Source organism: Xyrauchen texanus, chromosome 33 (assembly GCF_025860055.1).
Source record: "Xyrauchen texanus isolate HMW12.3.18 chromosome 33, RBS_HiC_50CHRs, whole genome shotgun sequence".
Taxonomy (NCBI): Eukaryota; Metazoa; Chordata; class Actinopteri; order Cypriniformes; family Catostomidae; genus Xyrauchen; species Xyrauchen texanus.
Genome location: NC_068308.1, coordinates 17,936,915 through 17,957,647, shown reverse-complemented (window position 1 = coordinate 17,957,647; position 20,733 = coordinate 17,936,915). Strand labels below are relative to the sequence as shown.

The window sequence follows — 20,733 nt, the reverse complement described above, 5'->3', positions numbered from 1 at the left end:
GGGGTCCAGTGCCATTGCCCAGCATCGCAGACGGAAGCAGTACGGCAAGCTGAGGGCCAGCTGACGGTGTGTCTGGGGCCAGCGAGTACGTCTCTCTCTCCCCATCTGCTGCTGTCTCCTCTTCTAAAATATTCCCACCGCCGCTTACTGCAACGTGAGACCAGCGTGGCACACAGGTGGAACTCATTCGCCAATTATCTTCCTGGCCTCACTCTGACCAGACGCCGCTCTGCCCCACTCTGCTTGCCACCTATATAATAGAAAGCAGACGGTGCAGAAGAAGAACCTCCAAATTAAATTGTACCCAGCCCTTTGCACTCGCAATTTCACCAAACTCACTTGTGCCTCGACCTAGTGTATGCTTGTACAAATATACCAAATCTTCATGGCCATGCCAATTGACTTATGGAATAGCGCTTAGCGCTCACGCTCTTAGAATAGGGCCCATGATGTATTCTGTATAAATGGTATACAAATCTTTTTCAATTACCCTTCTTGCATGTAGAAAACCTGCAAAGGATAAAGCAGTAAAGCCTAAGAATGCAAGCCTGCATTCCTGGCATAAAAGAGATGGTTCTCAGGGACAGTCCTGACTCAGTGGGTGAAAAAGTGGACAAGGATCCCTTGTACTAGTGGATGTTTGTTTTTAAACTTCCTGCTGAGACAAAAGGTTTTCGACAACCCCCATCAAATAGCTATTTTGGTTTTTCACTTTCCCCTCTCTCCTTTTAGTTTAAAAAATGAAAATATTTGTGTTCCATGATAGTAATTCACCATAAACTCCTTTCAAACTCCAACACGGGTTCAACTGTTGTAATAGCTAATAAAAAAATCTTGAAAGCCCCTCCAGACTCTCTTAAAATCAATTCCATATGTGGTACTAACAGCACAACAAACACTATGAACATTGTAAGTTCTACATCCTTTGACAATAAGGTTACTAAGGAATGATATACTAGTCATAATCATACCAAAATATTCTGTTAGGTAACCCCCCTCTTATTTTCATGTAACAGTAATAAGAATAAGGGGGCTTCATTTCCCTGAAAATAATTTCACAATGCAAAAATCTCGAGGGTCCTGGACACCTCTTTGTGAGATTCACCTATGTACTAGCGCAACATGATGTCTCAATCAGCTCTATCACTAATCAGAAAAGATATTTATAAAAAAAACACATTGCTATAATAACAAGCCTGACATTGTCTTGACATTAGGCAGCTTTTCAGGCATAGAATCCTTCAGATCTCTGCAGGGGCAGTCACACCATTGATGAGGTTTTGTGTTGACCAATGCCTGTGTCATTCCTGGTGCCAGACAGCACCTCAGGAGAGGCTGGACCAGACATCGGTGGCATCAGACACAGACAATGTTAATGAGTGCCAGGCCTCACTATCTCTGAGAAAATCCCTGCTCTTTGTAAGTCTGTAGCTCAGGACAAAGCAATGGTATATGTAGCAATGGTAAAATTTGAGGTACTGATAAAGATACAAAGTCTGTTAAGAGAACTGTCCTTGACATCTTTTTCCTCAATCAGTCAGAGAAAAAGGAGGGAAAATGGTTTCCCATTTGGTTCTTCCCACGGTAAGATAAGGCAAACTAGAGTGCAAAGCTTTGAAGCTGACAGGATCAAGATACCAGAGGAACTGGAAAGATCTTTTGAGCTTAATGGTACCTCTACATCTCTTTGCTCGCTTGTCCTTGTAGATATTTACAATTGGCCTAGGTCAGATAAAGTCATTAGGGTTAAGCAATGAATTCAGCTAGGTGTCTGAGTCACCTGGCTTTTTGGTCTGGTTTCTGTTTCTGCTATCTATAACTATCTCCACTGTATATTTAGATGATCCAATACATAGTAACTAGATGCAGAAGTATCTGAGTCAAGCCTATTGGTGTTTGTCCACTCGACAAATCTGCCCTGTACATAATGTGTTACACCAAGTTTTGAGAACTTTTCACTAGGGCTGGGTAATGATACAGATTTCTCGATTCAATTCACAAGCTCTTGATTCGATTCTGATTTCGATTTGATATCGATCCATATATAATGTCCTTTTTGCTTACATATGAAAGGAATTCTCTCTTAACTAATGATTTTAATTATACAGAGAACCTTCTAACTAGGTACATTATAAAAAGACAAATTTGACTAATTATATTATGTTAGTTTTTCATAATTTTGGTCACATTTTGGCTTTTTAAAAATGATCAAATCCATGTATACAATCAGAAAATAAGATACAGTATTATATTTCATAAATAATTTTTTGTTACATGTTTGTTGCTTAATTGCATAATTTTTTACTATTTACAAGTATTGGCTTTTTATTTACACGTGCTAAAACCGGTACTGTCTCTTTAACAAAAGCGGTATTTTTGTAGCTACTTCTGTAGATGAGCGCATGTTAATGAGAGAAACTCGAATGGCTTTATCTCATCTGTCCTTTGCGTGACTAGAAATAAATGTTTACTTTTGTGTTTGTATTTGACTGTAAAGTACAGAAAGTGTATTTAAAGAGACGTTATTCAAGGACAAATGGGTCATGTTGACCTCTTCTTTGGAACAACTTTTATGCTGCATCCGAATATCCATACTTCCCTTCTATATAGTATGCCAATGTAGTAGTATGCCTGAATCCACAGTATTCATGAAGCAGTAAGCGATGTAAACATTTACAGCTATTTGCCAAATAGTCACTTAGTGTGAAATTTGGTTGCTAATGTGAGTGATATCCTCTCGTTGTAGTGTAGGGTTGTGCAGATTAAAAGATAAATCTTAGGATTTAAGATATATATCGAGATTGTTCAAATGAAGATCTGTAACACATGAAAGTGCATCTTTAAAGGTATCATGTACAGATGTCTTATAAAAATGTACAATGGCAACCATGGTATGCGCTAAAATGCCATAGATATTAGAGTTATTTAAATTATTCTTCAATCAGAATCTTCTTTAACAGCTAGTTTAGTTAGCTGGTATATTTGGTTTAGGTTGGTATACCAGCCTGATCACCTAAAAAGTGCCCTGACCAGCCAAACCAGACTGGGAAACCAGCTAAGATCAGCCAACCAGCTATGGTTGGTTTTAGCTGTTTTCCCCAGCAGTGGTTTAAGAAGCTTTCATAGTCTTTCTGTTTAGTTTAATTTCTTTTTTAAGACTGTAGTGGCTAACACCATAGACATAGAGTTTACACAGAGTTTACTGACTGTTTTCTGGTGTAAATACTGTAGCAATTCTAAAATTACTATAGGGTACAACGGAGCTTAAGGCCACTTGGTGTAAAAGGTACTTTTGATTTCATTTTCTCCCAAAACACTAAACAGCGGTAGAGACTAACACAGCACTTTCATTAACACATAGTTGTCTCTAAACACTGCTAAATATTTTGTTAATTTTCCTCACCTTTTCTCCCCAATTTGGAATGCCCAATTCCCAATGCGCTCCAAGGGGCCGTTTACACGACTAAAAACTGAAAACTTTGTATGTGTTTTGGCTGTTTGTTTACACAACAACTGCGTTTTGGGGCCTGAAAACGCAAACGTTTGAAAACAGGTTTCAAAGTGCAAGTTTTGAAAACAATGGTGTTATCATCTCAGTGTAAACATACAAAAACGAGAATTTGTGAAAACGATGATGTAATACACACGTGTATTACGTGTTCAGTCTATAGGCATGTGCTTGCTACTTCAAAACAATGCGCGAGACATTAAAAACTACAATGGCGGACTACAGGACTGTGTTTGTGCTGCTCAAGATTTTGAGTTTATTGATGCTTCTCCAGCAAAATAATTGTAGTAATAAAGCAACCTCATCTTCCGTCCAGACAAATTTCTCGATGCTTTCGCCATCTTCATTGTTTGTATTCACCGCTCTGTGGAAGAATGCTTATGTGCGCAGGCACGTAGTGTTTCGATACAAAGTGACATCGTCAACTACTGGCCTGGCATGCACAATACAGCATTTTTTGTCATTTTTGCGGATCCGTGTGAACAGGGATTGTTTTGATAATGTTGTCATCTGTACATGAAACTTTTCAAAAATGGAAAGGAAAAACGTTTCAGTTTTTAGTACATCGTTTTCGTGTTAACGTCCCCTAAATCCTTGTGGTGGTGTAGTGACATGCCTCAATCCGGTTGGCGGAGGACGAAGCTCAGTTGCCTCCACGTCTGAGACCGTCAGTCCACGCATCTTATCACGTGGCTTGTTGAGCGTGTTACCGTGCGTTCAGACTAGAGGCGTAGAGAGAGTCAAATCGACCGGAAGTCAGCGTCTCTCAGCGGCGTGGCGAGTCTTGGGCGGTGTGGGCGTCAGAGGAAAGTTCAAGTGCAGCCAACATTATGGTAATGAGCTTTGACGCGGTTCGGTGGTAACCTAGTTAAGTGCTCCGCTCTAGCGAAGTCTAGAGAACACAACCGTGTAAACTTTGGTTCCCACCAAACATTAGTTCCGAAGATAAAATGGAGGAGAAACTGATTATTGCCGTGGCGGGTTTTCCCGTAATATTTGAACTGTCCCCGTTTGCTTACAGGGATATAAATAAACTAAAAAAACGATGCGTGGACAAATGTGTCTGAAATTGTTGGTGTGCCAGGTGAGTTGATGAAGTGGATATTATGGTTTATATAATATTATATAATAATATATTAAAATATTTCATGAGGATATTCGCTACTTGTGATATGTCGTCAAAGAGATACCGGTCGACATGTCTGGATGTTTTGTGGCCCTTTTAAATATAGTTCACAAAACCAAGCATTCTCAACGTTGCCGCCTATTTCAAATACGTCAGAGCATCCACGAATTTTTGATAGCGTTATTGGCAGGGCAGCCAGAGCAAATTTTGACGCTCTCACCACCTCTGGTCTGAACGCACGGTTACTGTGGAGATGTTGTTTAATACTTGAGATGTCATGAAATGCCAAATGCGATGAACAATTTTCTGAAGTGGTTATTTTAAATAAGCATTATCTTAATCTGTACAAAAAAAAAAAAAAAAAAAAAAAACATATTACTGTCTTAAAAGTATTATATGTTACCACATTTTTCTGTTTAACTATTGTCCCTTAATTTGCACTATATCCCTTTAAATTTACCCCAAATTATTTATTTGAATGACTTTTAATCAAAGCAACCTTCTTTTACTATTTATTTTCACACAAATTAGTTGCTCCATCCATATTCAATAAGAAGAAATTTATTTTTTATATCTTTATACACATTTACTTAAGGTGAGCCTTTATCCATGTTGTACCCTTACATCTAATTAATTCATTGGTAAATTATACTTTGCTCTATAAAAACACGAGGACTTGAGTAATTAAATGCATCATGATCCCTCTTGGCACCACCACTGTACTCATAAACATCTTACGAGCTTCTTCCTCCACATCAAACAAACTGACGACCTACATAGCCATACGTTGTCACTGAAGTGATGTTCCTACAAAATCTCACTTAAACACAATTACAACACTGTCATATCGAGAGAGAGAGAGAGAGAGAGAGAGAAAGATCACTTCTTGGCATTTCTCAAATCTCCATGTAATAAAACGAAACCGTAAAAATAAACAACTGTTATCCTATAACATATAAAAAATTCTGATACATCCATAATTGAAAATCACTTATTTTCTCTTACACAGTTATGATGTATGATTAAATATACTTCACAGCACTGTGGTTAGAAACATAGTGCGCTCCCTGTGTAGTCTGCATTCACGCGCATCATATTGCGCCTATGATGCTCACAAACAGTCTCTAGATAGGTAGCACACTAGGTTTCGAGACACAGACAGAGAATGACAGACGCTTGCGAATATAACATAAACCTTACCTCGATTATCTTCATCCATGTTCATGCGTTGAAGCGAAGTGGTGTAAATGAACACCTATACTAAAAGACTGTTTACAAATAAAAATACAGCGTTGGTTTGTAACACAAAACTAAAACGCGCTACGATACAGACTGAGCTCATAGTAACCCAGTGTGTGATCTCACTCGCCTTCGTCCTTAAGAGGACAGTGAAGGACCCGCTTCATTTAGAAACGAGCAGAGGCTCCGCCCATCACCATAATCCAATTACTGACTTATCAAAGTAATGATTTGTATTTACATCGAGTCTGTACTCATACACTTCATAAGCTCCATCGTGTAAAATGTTTTGGAGTAGATAAGTAAAAGCCATTTTTAAACCACGTAGTTAGTAGACTACACTTAAAAATGTGCTTCATGTGGTAACATCTAAATTAACTGTTTTTATTCAAGTCAATGAATCAATCTGGATACATTATGTTACACCAAATAAACACATGTTAAGGGTTAGATCAGTAGAAATAGCTAGCTGACGTAACAATTGCAGGTTACCACTTTTTTTTTTCAGTGTACAATCTCCCTTGATCCAAGTGTAAAAGCAGTTTTAAGTTTGAAATATTCAATATTCTGAACTTCATATGAGTGACGTCAGCATGAGGTGGAGAGTCTATATTCTCACAATGACTGCAGTACACAGGACCCTCCCTGTTTTCCGGACATCACATGTCACTATGTCAGCATAAATGAGTCACACAACTTCCCAGGTGAGCTTAAGTTGTGATCTTTCCCAAATTTCTGTCTGAAATTTTGTGTCATGAATTCCAGCTTAAAGGAATATTCCGGGTTCAATACAAGTTGAGCTCCATAGAAAGTGGGATAATGTTGATTGCCACAAAAAATTATTTCCACTTGTTCCTCCTTTTCTTTAAAAAAAAGCAAAAATCGAGGTTACATCGAGGCACTTACAATGGAAGTGAATGGGGACAATATTTTGAGGGTGTAAAGGCAGAAATGTGAAGCTTGTAATTTTATAAAAGTTCTTACATTAATTGTTCTGTTAAAATTCATGTATTATTTGAGTGATAAAGTTGTTTAAATTGTCATTTTATAGTTGTTTTAGGGTTTGTTGATATTACATTGTCATGGCTACGAAGTTGTAAAATTGGCTATAACTTTACACAGAAAAGTTATTTTAGTTAGTAAGTAAGTTATTTTATTGCACTAAAATCATGTTAACACACATATGGTTTATGTCTTATAAACAGGCTATCATTTTTAAACTTTGAGTATTTTAATGTTTACAGATTGGCCACATTCACTTCCATTTTAAGTGCCTCACTGTAACCCAGATTTTTCCTTTTTATTTTTATTTTTTAATAAAAGGAGGACTGATCTGAAATTATTTTTGTGGTTATCAACATTATGCCACAAATACTGTCAATTGAGCTTAACTTGTATTGAAAGCATAATATTCCTTTAAGTTCCACGTGAAGCTGTTCAAACAATCATGCCCCCACAACCACACCCATTTTGGTCAGGTAACCTAAAAATGTGCTTCATGTGGTCTATATTAGCTACTTTTATTAAATTCAAAACAATGTTATTTAATCTGACCAAATGTTGGCTACCTGATTAATTCAGTTGCTTTAACGAAAGTAGGGTACAATGGCTCCAAAGGTCCCCGGGGGTAAAAGCAAACCCAAGCAACACAGTGCTTTTTTAACACCTTTTTGTCACTAAACACTGCAAAATATTCCTGATCCATGAGATCATTGTGTGCAATGTCTAAAGTTAGATTTTTAAGTAATTTTATCTAATATTTAATTATTTTTTTAAATGTTGCAAATATATGTAGCTAAAAATAATTATTTAAATTATCACATTTATTTTGAGAATAAATACTTATTTGACATTTTCAGTTTTGTTCAAGATGATTAAATAAAATGTTTTTTTTTTTTTATGCGGTCCAATAAGTTAAATTATAGTATTTGGGGTAAAAAGCCCCCCCTGTTGCATGGGCTAAAGGCCCTATAAACACATAGTTTTTTCTTAATGGGGCAAATAGATTTGTTCTGAAAAATGTACAAAGTGGGCTCACATTGACTGATCCAACAATGGAGATGAATTTGTTTATAAAATACTTGAGATGTAATGAAATGCCAAATGTTATTGGAATTAACAGAAAAGTTTAAAGGGATTGTTCACCCAAAAATGAAAATTCAGTCATTGTTTACTCACTCCTGTGTTGTTATAACCCTGTATGACTTTCTTTCTTTTTCCTGACACAAAGGGATAAATTGTGAAAAATGTTGTGCTCAGTGATGTTGTACAATGGCAGTTCAATGTGTCCACCTCTTCAAGCTTCAAAATAAGGCAAAACTATAATTCGGAAGTCTAATAAAGTATTCCATGAGATTCATGATTGTCATGAGAGCATACGATAAGGTTTTGTGAGAAACAAACCAAAATCGAATGTATTATTCAGTGGAAATGTTGACCGACCATTGATCCTGTGCACGTTTGGGTGAACTATCCCTTTAACCTTTTTCTGAATTAGTTTGTTTTAAGTAGTTGTGTCTTAATTTGTTATTCAAATCTTGCTGTCTCAAAATTATTTGCATTAGTTGACAAATTTTGCACTATAACTTTGGCCCCTATATCTACACAATATCACTATTACCCCCCTGGGGGCCTTTTACCCCAAATGAGTGAGCCTTTACTTAAATGTGGGGTAAAAGGCTCCTTCGTAACTTTAATAAAAATAAATAAAAAACTCTAGTTATTATTTATTTTCACACAAATGATGTTGCTCAATCAATAAAAATCTATTTCTTCAATCTTGATACACTTTGTGACCAGAAAAAATTAAATGTTTTTTATAGTGCCCCTTTAACTCCAATAATTTATGGGTTAGATCAATTGCAGGTTACCACCTTTTTAGTGTAGTTCAGTGCATAAAATGTTTCAGCACTAATTATTCCTAATTATTTTCAGCTAGAGCAACCTCTGATGTTTCACTTTATTAGCATGGATTTGAATGGCCCACTATTTGTAATTTATAGCACACCACAGGTTTTGTATTTTCTTGATGGCATCATTCAGTCAAATGAACTTAGACACAAAAACTTCTGTTTCTACTCACATACACCACAATTGATCCTCATTATTTAGATGCTGATACAGTTCCTAAAACTGAGAGAGTTTTGTGTGTCTTAAACTAATGATAAAGCTGAAAATAATTTACATATGAGGAAGTGTTTAAAAGCTCTGATGACCGCAGCACACAGACAGGCTCTGTGAGTGAGTGGACAAATGTGAAGTAGGTGTGGGGAAAGCAGGGGCTTCAGGGTGGGAATGACATCCTGTGTGGGAAACAGATATCCGCTGAAGCTCAGGAAGAGAATGTTGATTCCACTTTTCCTTTCTTTTTTTCAAAGGCAAAGAAAAAAAGTTCACGTGTAACACCCAAAACATTCATTTGGTTATTTAAACCAGGTGGTTTCTAGAGAAACAGTTTACCCTCTCTGCAATAACCATAAATGAACCTGTAAATTGACATCAATATAAAATCAGAAGTTCATATCAATACATTGTTGCATTGATGAGAATCTCAAAGCTGATATAAGGCTTGCTCTGTACTCAAATCAGACCCTCCGAACTGACATGTTTGCCTGAATAAGCCACAGGGTCCTTGGCTGTCATACTTTTTATTTCACTAATTGAATTTGAACTGTTTTAGAGGCTCAGAAAGCAAATCTATCCATTACTCTTCTAAACAGCCTTAAAATCATATTTAAAATACACTGTAGCTGATGTACAGTGCATTAGAAACAGCTAATCCCATAGACACCAATATGTTTTAGCATTACACACCATTGAAGTTGCATGAAATCCAAGGAAAAGTAACTGAGTACAATATGTTTCAAACTTTATTTTTGTCTTAGTATAGTACCTTTTTTCTTCTTTTGAGACAATTTACATGGAAAGGCAACTTTAACATGTTTGCTGGCAGGAGCTATACTGTTAGTAATGTTGCAGACAACGGACATAACCCTCATAAACATTTACATAAAGACCCTTCATACAGTTTGAGCCAAATGCAAATAATTTGGACACAGTCTTGTGGATTTTCAAGATAACATGGGTTTGCATGTTAACATCCTCATGGCATTTGAATGATTTTCTCAGCCAGCTTAATATTGCCTGGTTGAAATTAAGACAGATGCTCAGACAACAATTGAACTCTCCTTTGTGAGAAATGTCCTTAAATCTTTAGTAAACAGTCAGTTTACCTCTTATAACATTTTCTTTGTGACTTTATGATGTCTCGTATCTCTTGAAACTGTTGCCGATTAACCCTACTTACAACCACTGTACACGTTTTGTCTTTCTAAATCTTAAACATCATTGTTAGATCCATGTGTGAGGAATTCTTTTCTTTGCAAATGCTCCATGTCTCATTTGAAAGAGGGTAGGTACAATTTATAACTAGAGATCTATAGGCTGCATCACAGGCATATAAACAATCATAAAAAGAAAAGAATGAGTGTGCAATGCAATCACTAACAAAAAAGTACCATGGCATTATGCTTTTCTTGAACTTGGTTCCATGGTAATACCCAGGGGCATCACTACCCAGAAAATATTTAAAAAAAAAAATGCTTCCCCAAAGTGACCAGAATTTAATTATTTGGTGCTTCTCCACAGGGACTATGCCCCTGACCCCCTTTGACAATAAGGGTACACTTTCTAATTGATGGAAGACCTTTGGCCCAGTACTAAAAGGCTAGAATGGCCCCAGGTAATTGGTAATTGGAGTACCATAATAGTATGAAATACCTTGGAGTTTCATATAAATACCATAATATATGAATATGTAACCACTCAGAACTGACATCCCAAATGTGTATGACTTTCTACTGCTGAACACAAACAAAGATTTATATATCCATACAATGCAAGTGGATGGTGACCAAAAAAATTTTAAGTGCCAAAAAGCACATAAAGGCAGCATAAATTAATCCATATGATTCAAGTGGTTAAATCCATATCTTTAGAAGATATGATAAGTGTGGGTGAGAAACAAATACATATTAATTCATTTTTCACCATCAACCTCCACTTTCACTTACACATTATTCTTTTTTTTTTTTTTTACAATTCACATTCTTTGTCCATATCGCTACTGAGCATGGAGGAGACTTAATATTTATCTGTTTCTTACCAACACCTATCATATCTCTTCAGAACACATGGATTTAACCACTTCAATCATGGATTACTTTAATGCAGCCTTTATGTGCTTTTTGGCATTTAAAATGTTACACTTGCATTGTATGGATCTACAAAGCTGAAATATTCTTCTAAAAATCTTTGTTTGTGTTCAGCAAAAGAAAGTCATGCACATCTTGGATAACACCTGTCTGTCAATATACACTGCAAAATATTCCTGATGAGATCATTGTGTGCAACGTTCAAAGTTTTATTTTGAGGTAATAGTTATATAATATTTAATTGTTTTTAATTAAATTATTAAATGTATGTAGCTAATGAGAATCCCTTAAATCATCACATTTATTTTGAGAATAAATACTTATTTATTATTTTCATAATTTTAGTTTTGTTCAAGATAATTAAATAAAAGTTTTAATTTTTTTAACTGTCCAATAAGTGAAATTATAGTATTTGGGGTAAAAAGCCCTCCTTTTGGGCTAAATGCTAAATGCCCCTATAAAATACATTGTTTTTATTAAGTGGTGCATATATTTGTTATGAAAATGGTGAAAGTGGGCTCATATTGACTGATCCAATTACAATGAATATTAATTTGTTTAAAGAATACATGAAATGAAATGTCAAATGGTATTGAAATTAACATAAAATGGTTAACCCTTTTCTCAAGTGGTTATTTTGAATAAGCATTATCTTCATTTGTTTCTCAAAAAAGCATATTGCTGTCTCAAAATGATTTGGCTATGCTGACTAATTTTGCCCTATAACTTTTCCCCCTATATTTACACATATCACTTTATCCCCTGTGGAGGCCTTTTAGCCCCTTTTTCTCCCTCGTCACCTTTAAAAAAATATTTTTTATCAAAACAATCATCTATTATTATTTATTTTCACACCAATTATGTTGCTCTAGTATTCAATCAAATATATATATATATATATATATATATATATATATATATATATATATATATATATATATATATATATATATATATATATAAATAAATTTATATATTTTTATATGTATTTAAAATTTATATATTATATATATGTATATATTTTATATATATATATATATATATATATATATATATATTATTTTTTTTTTTTCAATCTTGATACACTTTCTGACCAGTAAATAAATAAATAAAACACATTTTCCTTAAAATGTTCATTTACTCCCATTGTACCATACTTTTTGTATTAAATTTGAAAGTGATGCGCCATCTAGTGGCATTAGTAAAACCAAGTAAGTAAAAATATTTTTTTGTCATAAAAACATGGAAGGATGATGTAGGACGTAGTCTATCTACATCATGAACTAACTATAAAATTAAGCAATTAGCATATGCATCTGGCAAAATATCAGTGATTCTACCAGAAGCTGCAAGTCGTATTTTGACCCGGAAGGTTTTCCATCTCGGTTTTAAGGCATGCTTCACGGCTAATTCATCTGGCACACAGTTGAATGAATACATTTACAGGTGATCTACTCTTTAGGTGTTTTCGGTGGCACAGATATAGCTCATCCAAAAACTTCCAGAGATGAAAACAGATTACTTAATCTTAAATTTTATTATCACTTATCTAAGCATTACCATGGCCATTCTCTAAACTTGCAAGAAAACCAACAATACCGGCGATTGCACATTACTTCGGGACAAAAGGCAGGTAAAAGTGAACCCACAACTTTTAGATGACATACTGTTCTCAAACAGATAGCTGCTGGTGCCCCATCTCCAGACTGCCATGCAATTCACTTAATTTCACTGATAAGACACGGAACTCATCCGACGACCAAAAATGTGGAAAAAGATTGCGTGTCTCTTTGATGTGAATCGTCAGGATCAGCAACATTAAAAGTAAACTGAAGATGTGGTACACTGAAGACATGGACGGCAGACTGGTGGATAAAGGTCGAGATGACCATAGGTATTTGGCTGTGAGATTGGCACACATTTTCCCAGCTTTTATTTCCGAGGACAACCTCCGTGTATGCACCGGTATGTTTAGAGTATTACAGCTTTCTACTATAAACCCACCCACGTTGATGTGGTACTAAAGTACCACATAAAGTAAAGCGAGTCGAGTTGAGGCGACATATTATAGGGTCTTCACAAACTCTTGGATGTGCAGGATAGGCTGCAACAGTTCACTACAGTTATTACATTACAGTGTGCATTATTGACTATTTACCCTAATTTACAAGCTATAATTAGATGTGTCAGTCTCAAAATATAAACTTCTGTTAAAGGTGCACTCATTCATTTTGTTTTTTTATTAATTTTGTTTTACTCCTAAATAAATTAATTGTAATTTTGAAACATATGTATAAAATCATGACCACTCACATGAGATGAAAGATGCCAGTTTTATCAGTGTCTCAGTCAAAGCTGTTTTATTCTACATTGAGAGGGTCCCCTCGTGGGGGCTGCCATGATAGGATCACATGACCTGACAAATACAAATCTCATGGTGTGTTCATGGCATGTCGGAATTATCGTAATTACAAGTTGTAGGGTAAAACACAAAAGTCTGGTCACAAAGTGTATCAAGATTTGTATTGAATGTTGATGGAGCAACATAATTTGTGTGAAAATAAAATCCCACATTTGGGGTAATAATACCCCAGGGCCGTTAAAGTGATATTGTCTAAATATAGGCACAATAGTTGTAAAAAAATTAAGATAATGCTTATTCAAAATAAACAACTGAGAAGAGGGTTAACCATTTCCTGTTCATTTCAATCACATTTGGCATTTTATAACATCTCAATTATTCTTTAAGTTAGCACTGTCGCCTCACAGCAAGAAGGTCGTGGGTTCAAACCCTGGTTGCCCCGGCCTTTCTGTGTGGAGTTTGCATGTTCTCCCCGTGTCTGCGTGGGTTCTCTCCGGGTACTCCGGCTTCCTCCCACCATCCAAAAGACATGCAGGCTAGGTTAATTGGTGTCTCCAAAAAAATTGCCCTAGGTGTGGATGTGGATGTGGAGGTGAGTGTGAGTGTATGTCTGTCTATGTGTGGCCCTGCGATGGACTGGCGACCTGTCCAGGGTGTCCCCCGCCTTTCGCCCAATGTTAGCTGGGATAGGCTCCAGCCCCCCGCGACCCTGTACACAGGATAAGCGGTTGACGATGGATGGATGGATGGATGTGATTTTATGATTCAATGTGAGCCCACTTTCAAAATTTTTCATTTCAAATCTATTCGCTCCACTTAATAAAATCAATGTGTGTTATTGGGCTTTTAGCCCCTGCAACAGGGCAGATTTTTACCCCAAAAACTATCCTTTCACTTATTTGACAATAATTAAAAAACTTTCGATTTAATCATTGTGAACAAAATTGAAATTGAGAAAAAAGTATTTTGTCTCAAAATAAATGTGATAATTTCAGGGATTCTCATTAGCAAAATAAATTTGCAACAGTTTATAAACTATAAAATAATAGAGCAAATTACCTCAAAATCAAACTTCAGACGTTGCACCCGATGATTTTATGGATTAGGAATATTTTTCAATGTTTAGTGACTGTTTTTAGCTGTTTAGAGTTTTGGGAGAAAATAAAATCAAAAGTGCCTTTTATAGCAGAGGGCCTTTAGCCCTGTTGTACCTTAAACTCAGAACTCTATAAAGTCTCCGACTTGACAATCTTGACATCATGTAAAAGAACCAACAAGGCAATGAGTCGCGTGGCGCCATGCAAGTGTTGGAAGTGTGAATGGCGAGCTCTGCGCACTTTGGTAGTTTTTGATACTTTTTATGTCATAAACTCGTGAGATTCTATACACCCTGATCCATAACTATTCTATGAAGACAATATGTCAAAGAATTCAAAATCTAAAAGACACTTACGTGCTCAAGCTTATACCCCAGACAGAGCCGCAGAGCAGGGACTAAGTTTAGATGGTGCGGTGGGAGAGATTCAGCGTTGACTGATGAGAATGTCGGCAATGCTGGCAAAGGTCGTAGCGGAGATGGAGGATCTTGCTGTAATTCGGCGATCAATCACTTCCATGGAGACGAAATTCACTGAGATGGTAACAATAATGGTGGATGCTGAGAAACGTATCAATTATCTGGAGTCATCGGAAGAGGGAATTAGCTGATAACTTTGCATTGATAACCAAGACGGACTTGCAACACGTTTGGGAAATGTCCGAATTGTTGGAATTCCTGAGAACCAAGAAGGTGGAGATACAGTGAAATTCCTAGACAAGCTTTTTCCGAGTCTGCTCGGAAAAATATCAATTCTGGCCACATTTCTGATATCATCTGATAAAGATCTTGTGTTGCGTGTGGCAAGGAGTAAAGGGAGGCTTTCTTGGAAGAACCACAGCATTTTATAATTCTCAGACTTTGCAAATTCGACAAGAGAGAAACATATATATTTTTTTAAATCGAAGTCCTTCATTTCATCTGTTGTTGATTGCTCAATTGTAAACATCTTAGTCTCAGATCATGCCATGGTGAGTTTAGAGGTGTTGCCATGTATGGAGAAAAGGAAATCGTAAATTTGGCTCTTTAATGTATTCCTTTTGCAAAATCCTGATTAACTGGTCCTCAGTATCCTCTGTGGGCACTTAAGGCAGATCTTAGGGGCCAGATCATACAGCATGCCTCATTCATCAAAAGCACAAGAACTCGTGGTGATGGAAGGGTTTTCGCTTTTCAATATGCCTCAGACTGTGAGTTTTGGGTGATGGGGCGGTCCTGAATATGGCCGATGGATATTTGGAGAGCTGGGTCCTAACGGCATGATGATTGGCATGCAGGTCCTCAGGGGATGGAGGTTGTCTGATGCGCCCTCATTTTGTGAGTGGTGTGTCGAGTTGGGCAGGGTGGCAGCGTTTGAAGAGATGGTATATAGAAGGCTGGGCAACCTGGATGTATATACATCAGGAAGTGGGGCGGCTATCTGGCCTTTTTGGAGGGCTCTCGGGGAGGGGCAGCGGAGAGAGACTAGTGTTTTTTTTTAATGTCTCTAAATATTTTCTGCTGTTTTAATGTCTATTTGTGTGTCTTGGTCAGTTGGCTTTTGACCACTGGAGTGCTTGTTTGTGTCGAGTGGGGGTGGAGGGATTATGATTTCATGTGGTTTGAGATTGCATTTTCTGTTATGTCTATTTGATTTGCTGCATGGAATCAATACAATTGTTAATAACAAAAAACAAGGCAGGGGCAACAATAATTAAAGGTAGTTTACATACACTCACTGAGCACTGTATTAGGAATACCTGTACACCTACTCATGTAATGATCTAAGCAATCCATCATGTGGCAGCAGTGCAGTGCATAAAATCATGCAGATATGGGTCAGAAACTTCAGTTAATGTTCACATCAACACAGCAGAATGGGGAAAAAATGTGTTCTCAGTTATTTGGACCATGGCATGATGGTTGGTGCCAGATGGGCTGGTTTGAGTATTTCTGTATCTGCTGATCTCCTGGGATTTTCACACACTACAGTCTCTAAAGTTTACTCAGAATGGTGCCAAAAGCAAAAAACATCCAGTGAGTGGCAATTATGCGAACAGAAATGCCTTGTTAATGAAAGAGAACAACAGACAATGGCCAGACTGCTTCGACAGAAAGGCTACTGTAACTCAGATAACCACTGCAATTGTGCAATTAGTAATAGTGAGCAGAACAGCATGTCAGAATGTACAACACGTTAAACCTTGCAGTGGATGAGCTACAACAGTAGAAGACAACGCTAGGTTCCACTTCTGTCAGCCAAGAACAGAAAGCTGTGGCTGCAGTGGGCACAGGCTCACCAACTGGACCTTCACCAAACCAGGCAGTTGAAGACTGGAAAAATTTGCACAGATGTTAGGGTCAGAATTTGGTGCCAACAGTATGAATTCATGGACCCAAACTGACTTGTGTCAAAAGTCCACGCTGGTGGTGTAATGGTGTGGGGAATGTTTTCTTGGCACATTTTGAGTCCATTAATTAAAGGACAGTTTGTCTGTAATGTTGCAGTTCCAAGGGGAAATTCTACCATCTAAAGTGATGGTTGGATTTATGAGTAACATGCAGGGTTGGGGAGTAACGGAATACATATAACGGGATTACGTATTTAAAATACAAAATATAAGTTACTGTATTCCATTACAGTTACAATTTAAATAATTGGTAATTAGAATACAGTTACATTCTAAAAGTATTTTGATTACTGAAGAGATTACTTTGCATTTTATTGTCATTTGTTTCATTTAATATTTAGTCCTTTCAGATGGAAAACATTTATACCTATAAATGATGTGATCTAAAGTGCATTTGAACAGCGGTGAAACACTTGCTTATGATATGTTACATTCATACGAGCAGACAGAGAAGTCTGAAGTAAGTTTGGAGCAGAAGAAATAGAAATATACCTTGTGTAAATTGTCATCTTTTTGCTAAGGTAAAATTTTATTTCTAGCCATTTTACATGCACATTTTACCAGACACGATCATATTTTTTTATCAAGGAAATTCACGTTGGATCATAATTTCTTTTTTTCTTATAAGTCCTTTGATATTAGGGCAAAAATCATATTCTTGATGATCATTTTTTTATTGTTTTCCTGTAAAAAATATCTAAAAATCCTTAAGAATAATTAGATTTATCTTGTTTTAGAAACAACAATGCATTGGATATTTAGGTTTTTCAGAGAATGTGTTTTTAACATGTGTATTTTGTCTTACTGTACTGGAAGAGTTTTTATAGTCAAGAAAAGAGGTGAAAAAATCTAAGAGTGCTGAAGAAGTAATCTGAAGTATTTAGAATATGTTACTGACCTTGAGTAATCTGATGGAATACATTACAAATTACATTTTACAGCATGTATTCTGTAATCTGTAGTGGTAACCCAAAGTAACCCTCCCAACCCTGGTTACATGGTAAGAGAATATGTACCACCACCTCTTAGGTGTTATAAATGTCAAAGGTATGGGCATGTAGCAGCAATATGTAAAGGTAAACAAAGATGTGGGAAATGTGGTGTGGAACATCAGTATTGAACATGAGGTGAGGGGGATCAAATAAATTGTTGCAACTGTGGGGGTGAACATAGTGCTGCTTACAGAGGATGTGAAGCTAAGAAAAGAGCAGCTGAAGTGCAGAACATTAAAATGGCAGTAGCAGTAGCAGGTTCTGACAAGATAACAACAGTCAAGCATCCAGAGAAAGTAATAATCCAATGCAGACATACCAAAGATTAAATTGTGATGAATAGAACAGAACTTTTGACATTTATGGCTGAAGTGGTTAATTGTTCAGCTCAAACCACTAGCAGAACAGAAAGAATTACTATTATCATCAGTATAAGTGTTACAATCCCTGTGTTCTCTGTTTTCACTAGTCACGTTTATGTCACCTTTCATTGTGATCCGCCCCGCGTTTTCCGTTTCACTCTCGCCAGTCACGTCCCATGTCACGCTTCCTTGTTGTCCGTCCCGTGTTTTCCGTTTCACCGAACACGCTCCCTGTCACGTCTTCCTTGTTGCCCGCCTGTGTTTCACTGTCTCTGTTAGAACTACACTTCCCTTCGTCCTCACTCCTCATCACCGCTGTCGCAGCGTTATTGTCCGCACCTGTCGCCTATTTTGTTATCACCGTGTCTGTCTATTTAAACCCTGTCGTTTCCTTTCTCCGTTGACGTTACATGTTCTGTGTTAACCTCGCTCCCTGCTGCTCTTGTTCCCAGCTCTCAGCCCGTTCGAGGATTTCCCTACCCTTCGTGTATGTTCGCTGTCTGCACTCCTCCTGTACGTTATCCAGCATTTTAGTTTCCTTTCCCCATCGTGGACCTTTTATTTTCCCCAGTGTTTGTGTTATTTCAAATAAAGACCGCTTTTGGATCCACACCTTCCGTCTGCCTTCTCCTCCTTCCACACAATCGTTACAATAAGCAGTATAATACATAATACAGCAGAGGAGGTAATTAGAAAGTTGGCAAAAGTTAGTAAACGGAAAGCAGTTCCATGGTGGAATGATGAATCTGGAATCACTGTTAGAAACAGAAACAGTGCAGTTAGAAAGGTGAAAGCATCTCACTCATTCCCAGGTCTACTTAATTATAGGAGAGCACAAGCTATAGTCAGAAAAACTATAAGAACTGCAAAGCGAAGTTACTGGAGAGAATTTTGCAATACTATAGGAAGGGAAACTCAGATCTTGGATATATGATGTACGATAAGGAAGATGGGAGGTATTAGAAAGACTAGCAATATGCCAGCTCTTCATAATGGAGAGGTGGCAATTTCAAATAAATAAAAAGCAGAAATGGTGGCTGAAGTTTTTGTTAAGGTGCATAGCAATAGTAATTTAACAGAGGAAGCTAGGGAAAGTAGAGAATCAGAATAGAAAATCCAGGTGTATTGGAGAAAAGTAGCACAAATGAAAGCCCTTTTCTCTATTTGAACTCTTAAGAGCAATTGCTAGGGCAAAGAAGACGTCTCCTGGTGAAGACGAGATATGCTATAGTATGATTGAACAGCTGTCTGTGATTTTAATGTCTATGATTTAAGGAATGTGACCTCAATCAAACATCAGGAACACTGAACTTTGATTCAGGTAATAAAATAAGGGATTTCGGGGATTAATCACTGTGTTCTTGTGATATGCTGTGTGAAATGTGTGATTTGTTTTTTTGTACTACACTTGACTGGATATGTACATTTGTACTTTTGATTCTTATCAGGAATTTTAATTTTTGTTTTATAATTTGAAGTAATTTTACCGGTTACCAAATTACCAGATTGTATCACATCTCTGCATAAAGAGCTTTATTTGCCAAAGTACACAATAGAAATGTTGTTGTAAGGTGACAAATATATTATTTTCCTTGTAATGGAAGTAATTTAACTGAAAATGTAAAGCTTATTTTAATTGCTCTGTGGATTTTCCAAATAATCACTTTTTTCTCCAAACAAAATGTATTCTAATTCTTATAAAATGAAAATGTTAAAGTGTTTCCCCCCCCAACAGCACACAAGTTGAAAAACACAATGCAAGGTTACTCAAGTCAACACAAATCTAGTCCATTATCAGAAGGCAAAAGATTTTCCAAAATTGCATCATAAACTTCATTCATCTTGCAATTTATTAATGACTAAGTCTCATGAAGAAATGTCAGGATATAATAATAATATAATAAAACACACTGTACATTTCTCTGTGTGCTATAGGCTTTGAGAGCCTATTTACACAAACTGTAATCCACTACAAATCCACTACAATTGTTTCATTGAAAAAGTAATTACATTAATAATTACTTTTAAGTTACTTTCTAAAACCCTCTTCTGCTCAACAAATTCAAAATATTGTCTATACATTGGCAAGAAATATTATTTGAACCCTTCGGCATTACCTGTATTTATGTATAGGCCTACATTTTTCTTCAAATCTGGTCACAATAATGAACAAACAATCTGTTTGAACTAATAACACAAATGATTGTATTGTACTAGTACATATTGAATACATCATTCAAACATTCACAGGTTGGAAAAATATGTGAACCCCTAGGCTAATGATGTCAACAAAAGCTAATTAGAGTCAGGAGTTGGCAAACCTGGCATTCAATTAATGAAATGAGATTGGAGGTGTGGGGTAGAGCTACTTTTAATTATAAAAAACAAAACAAATGTAGGTATTCTATTCACAAGAAGCACCTGCTGATGTGGACCATGCCTCAC

At 36.5% G+C, this 20,733-nt stretch overlaps 1 protein-coding gene across 2 annotated transcripts in view; it reads right to left on the bottom strand.

The window, feature by feature from the left end:
• Positions 1-5,990, bottom strand: part of LOC127627211 (cytohesin-3-like) — a 33,996-nt gene extending 28,006 nt beyond the window's left edge. For both annotated transcript variants that reach the window (XM_052103502.1, XM_052103503.1), the window contains exon 1: positions 5,835-5,990. In XM_052103502.1, coding sequence (XP_051959462.1) covers positions 5,835-5,859 — 25 coding nt within the window. In that variant the 5' untranslated portion in view covers positions 5,860-5,990. The remainder of the gene's footprint in view (positions 1-5,834) is intronic.
• Between the last annotated feature and the right edge of the window lie 14,743 nt (positions 5,991-20,733).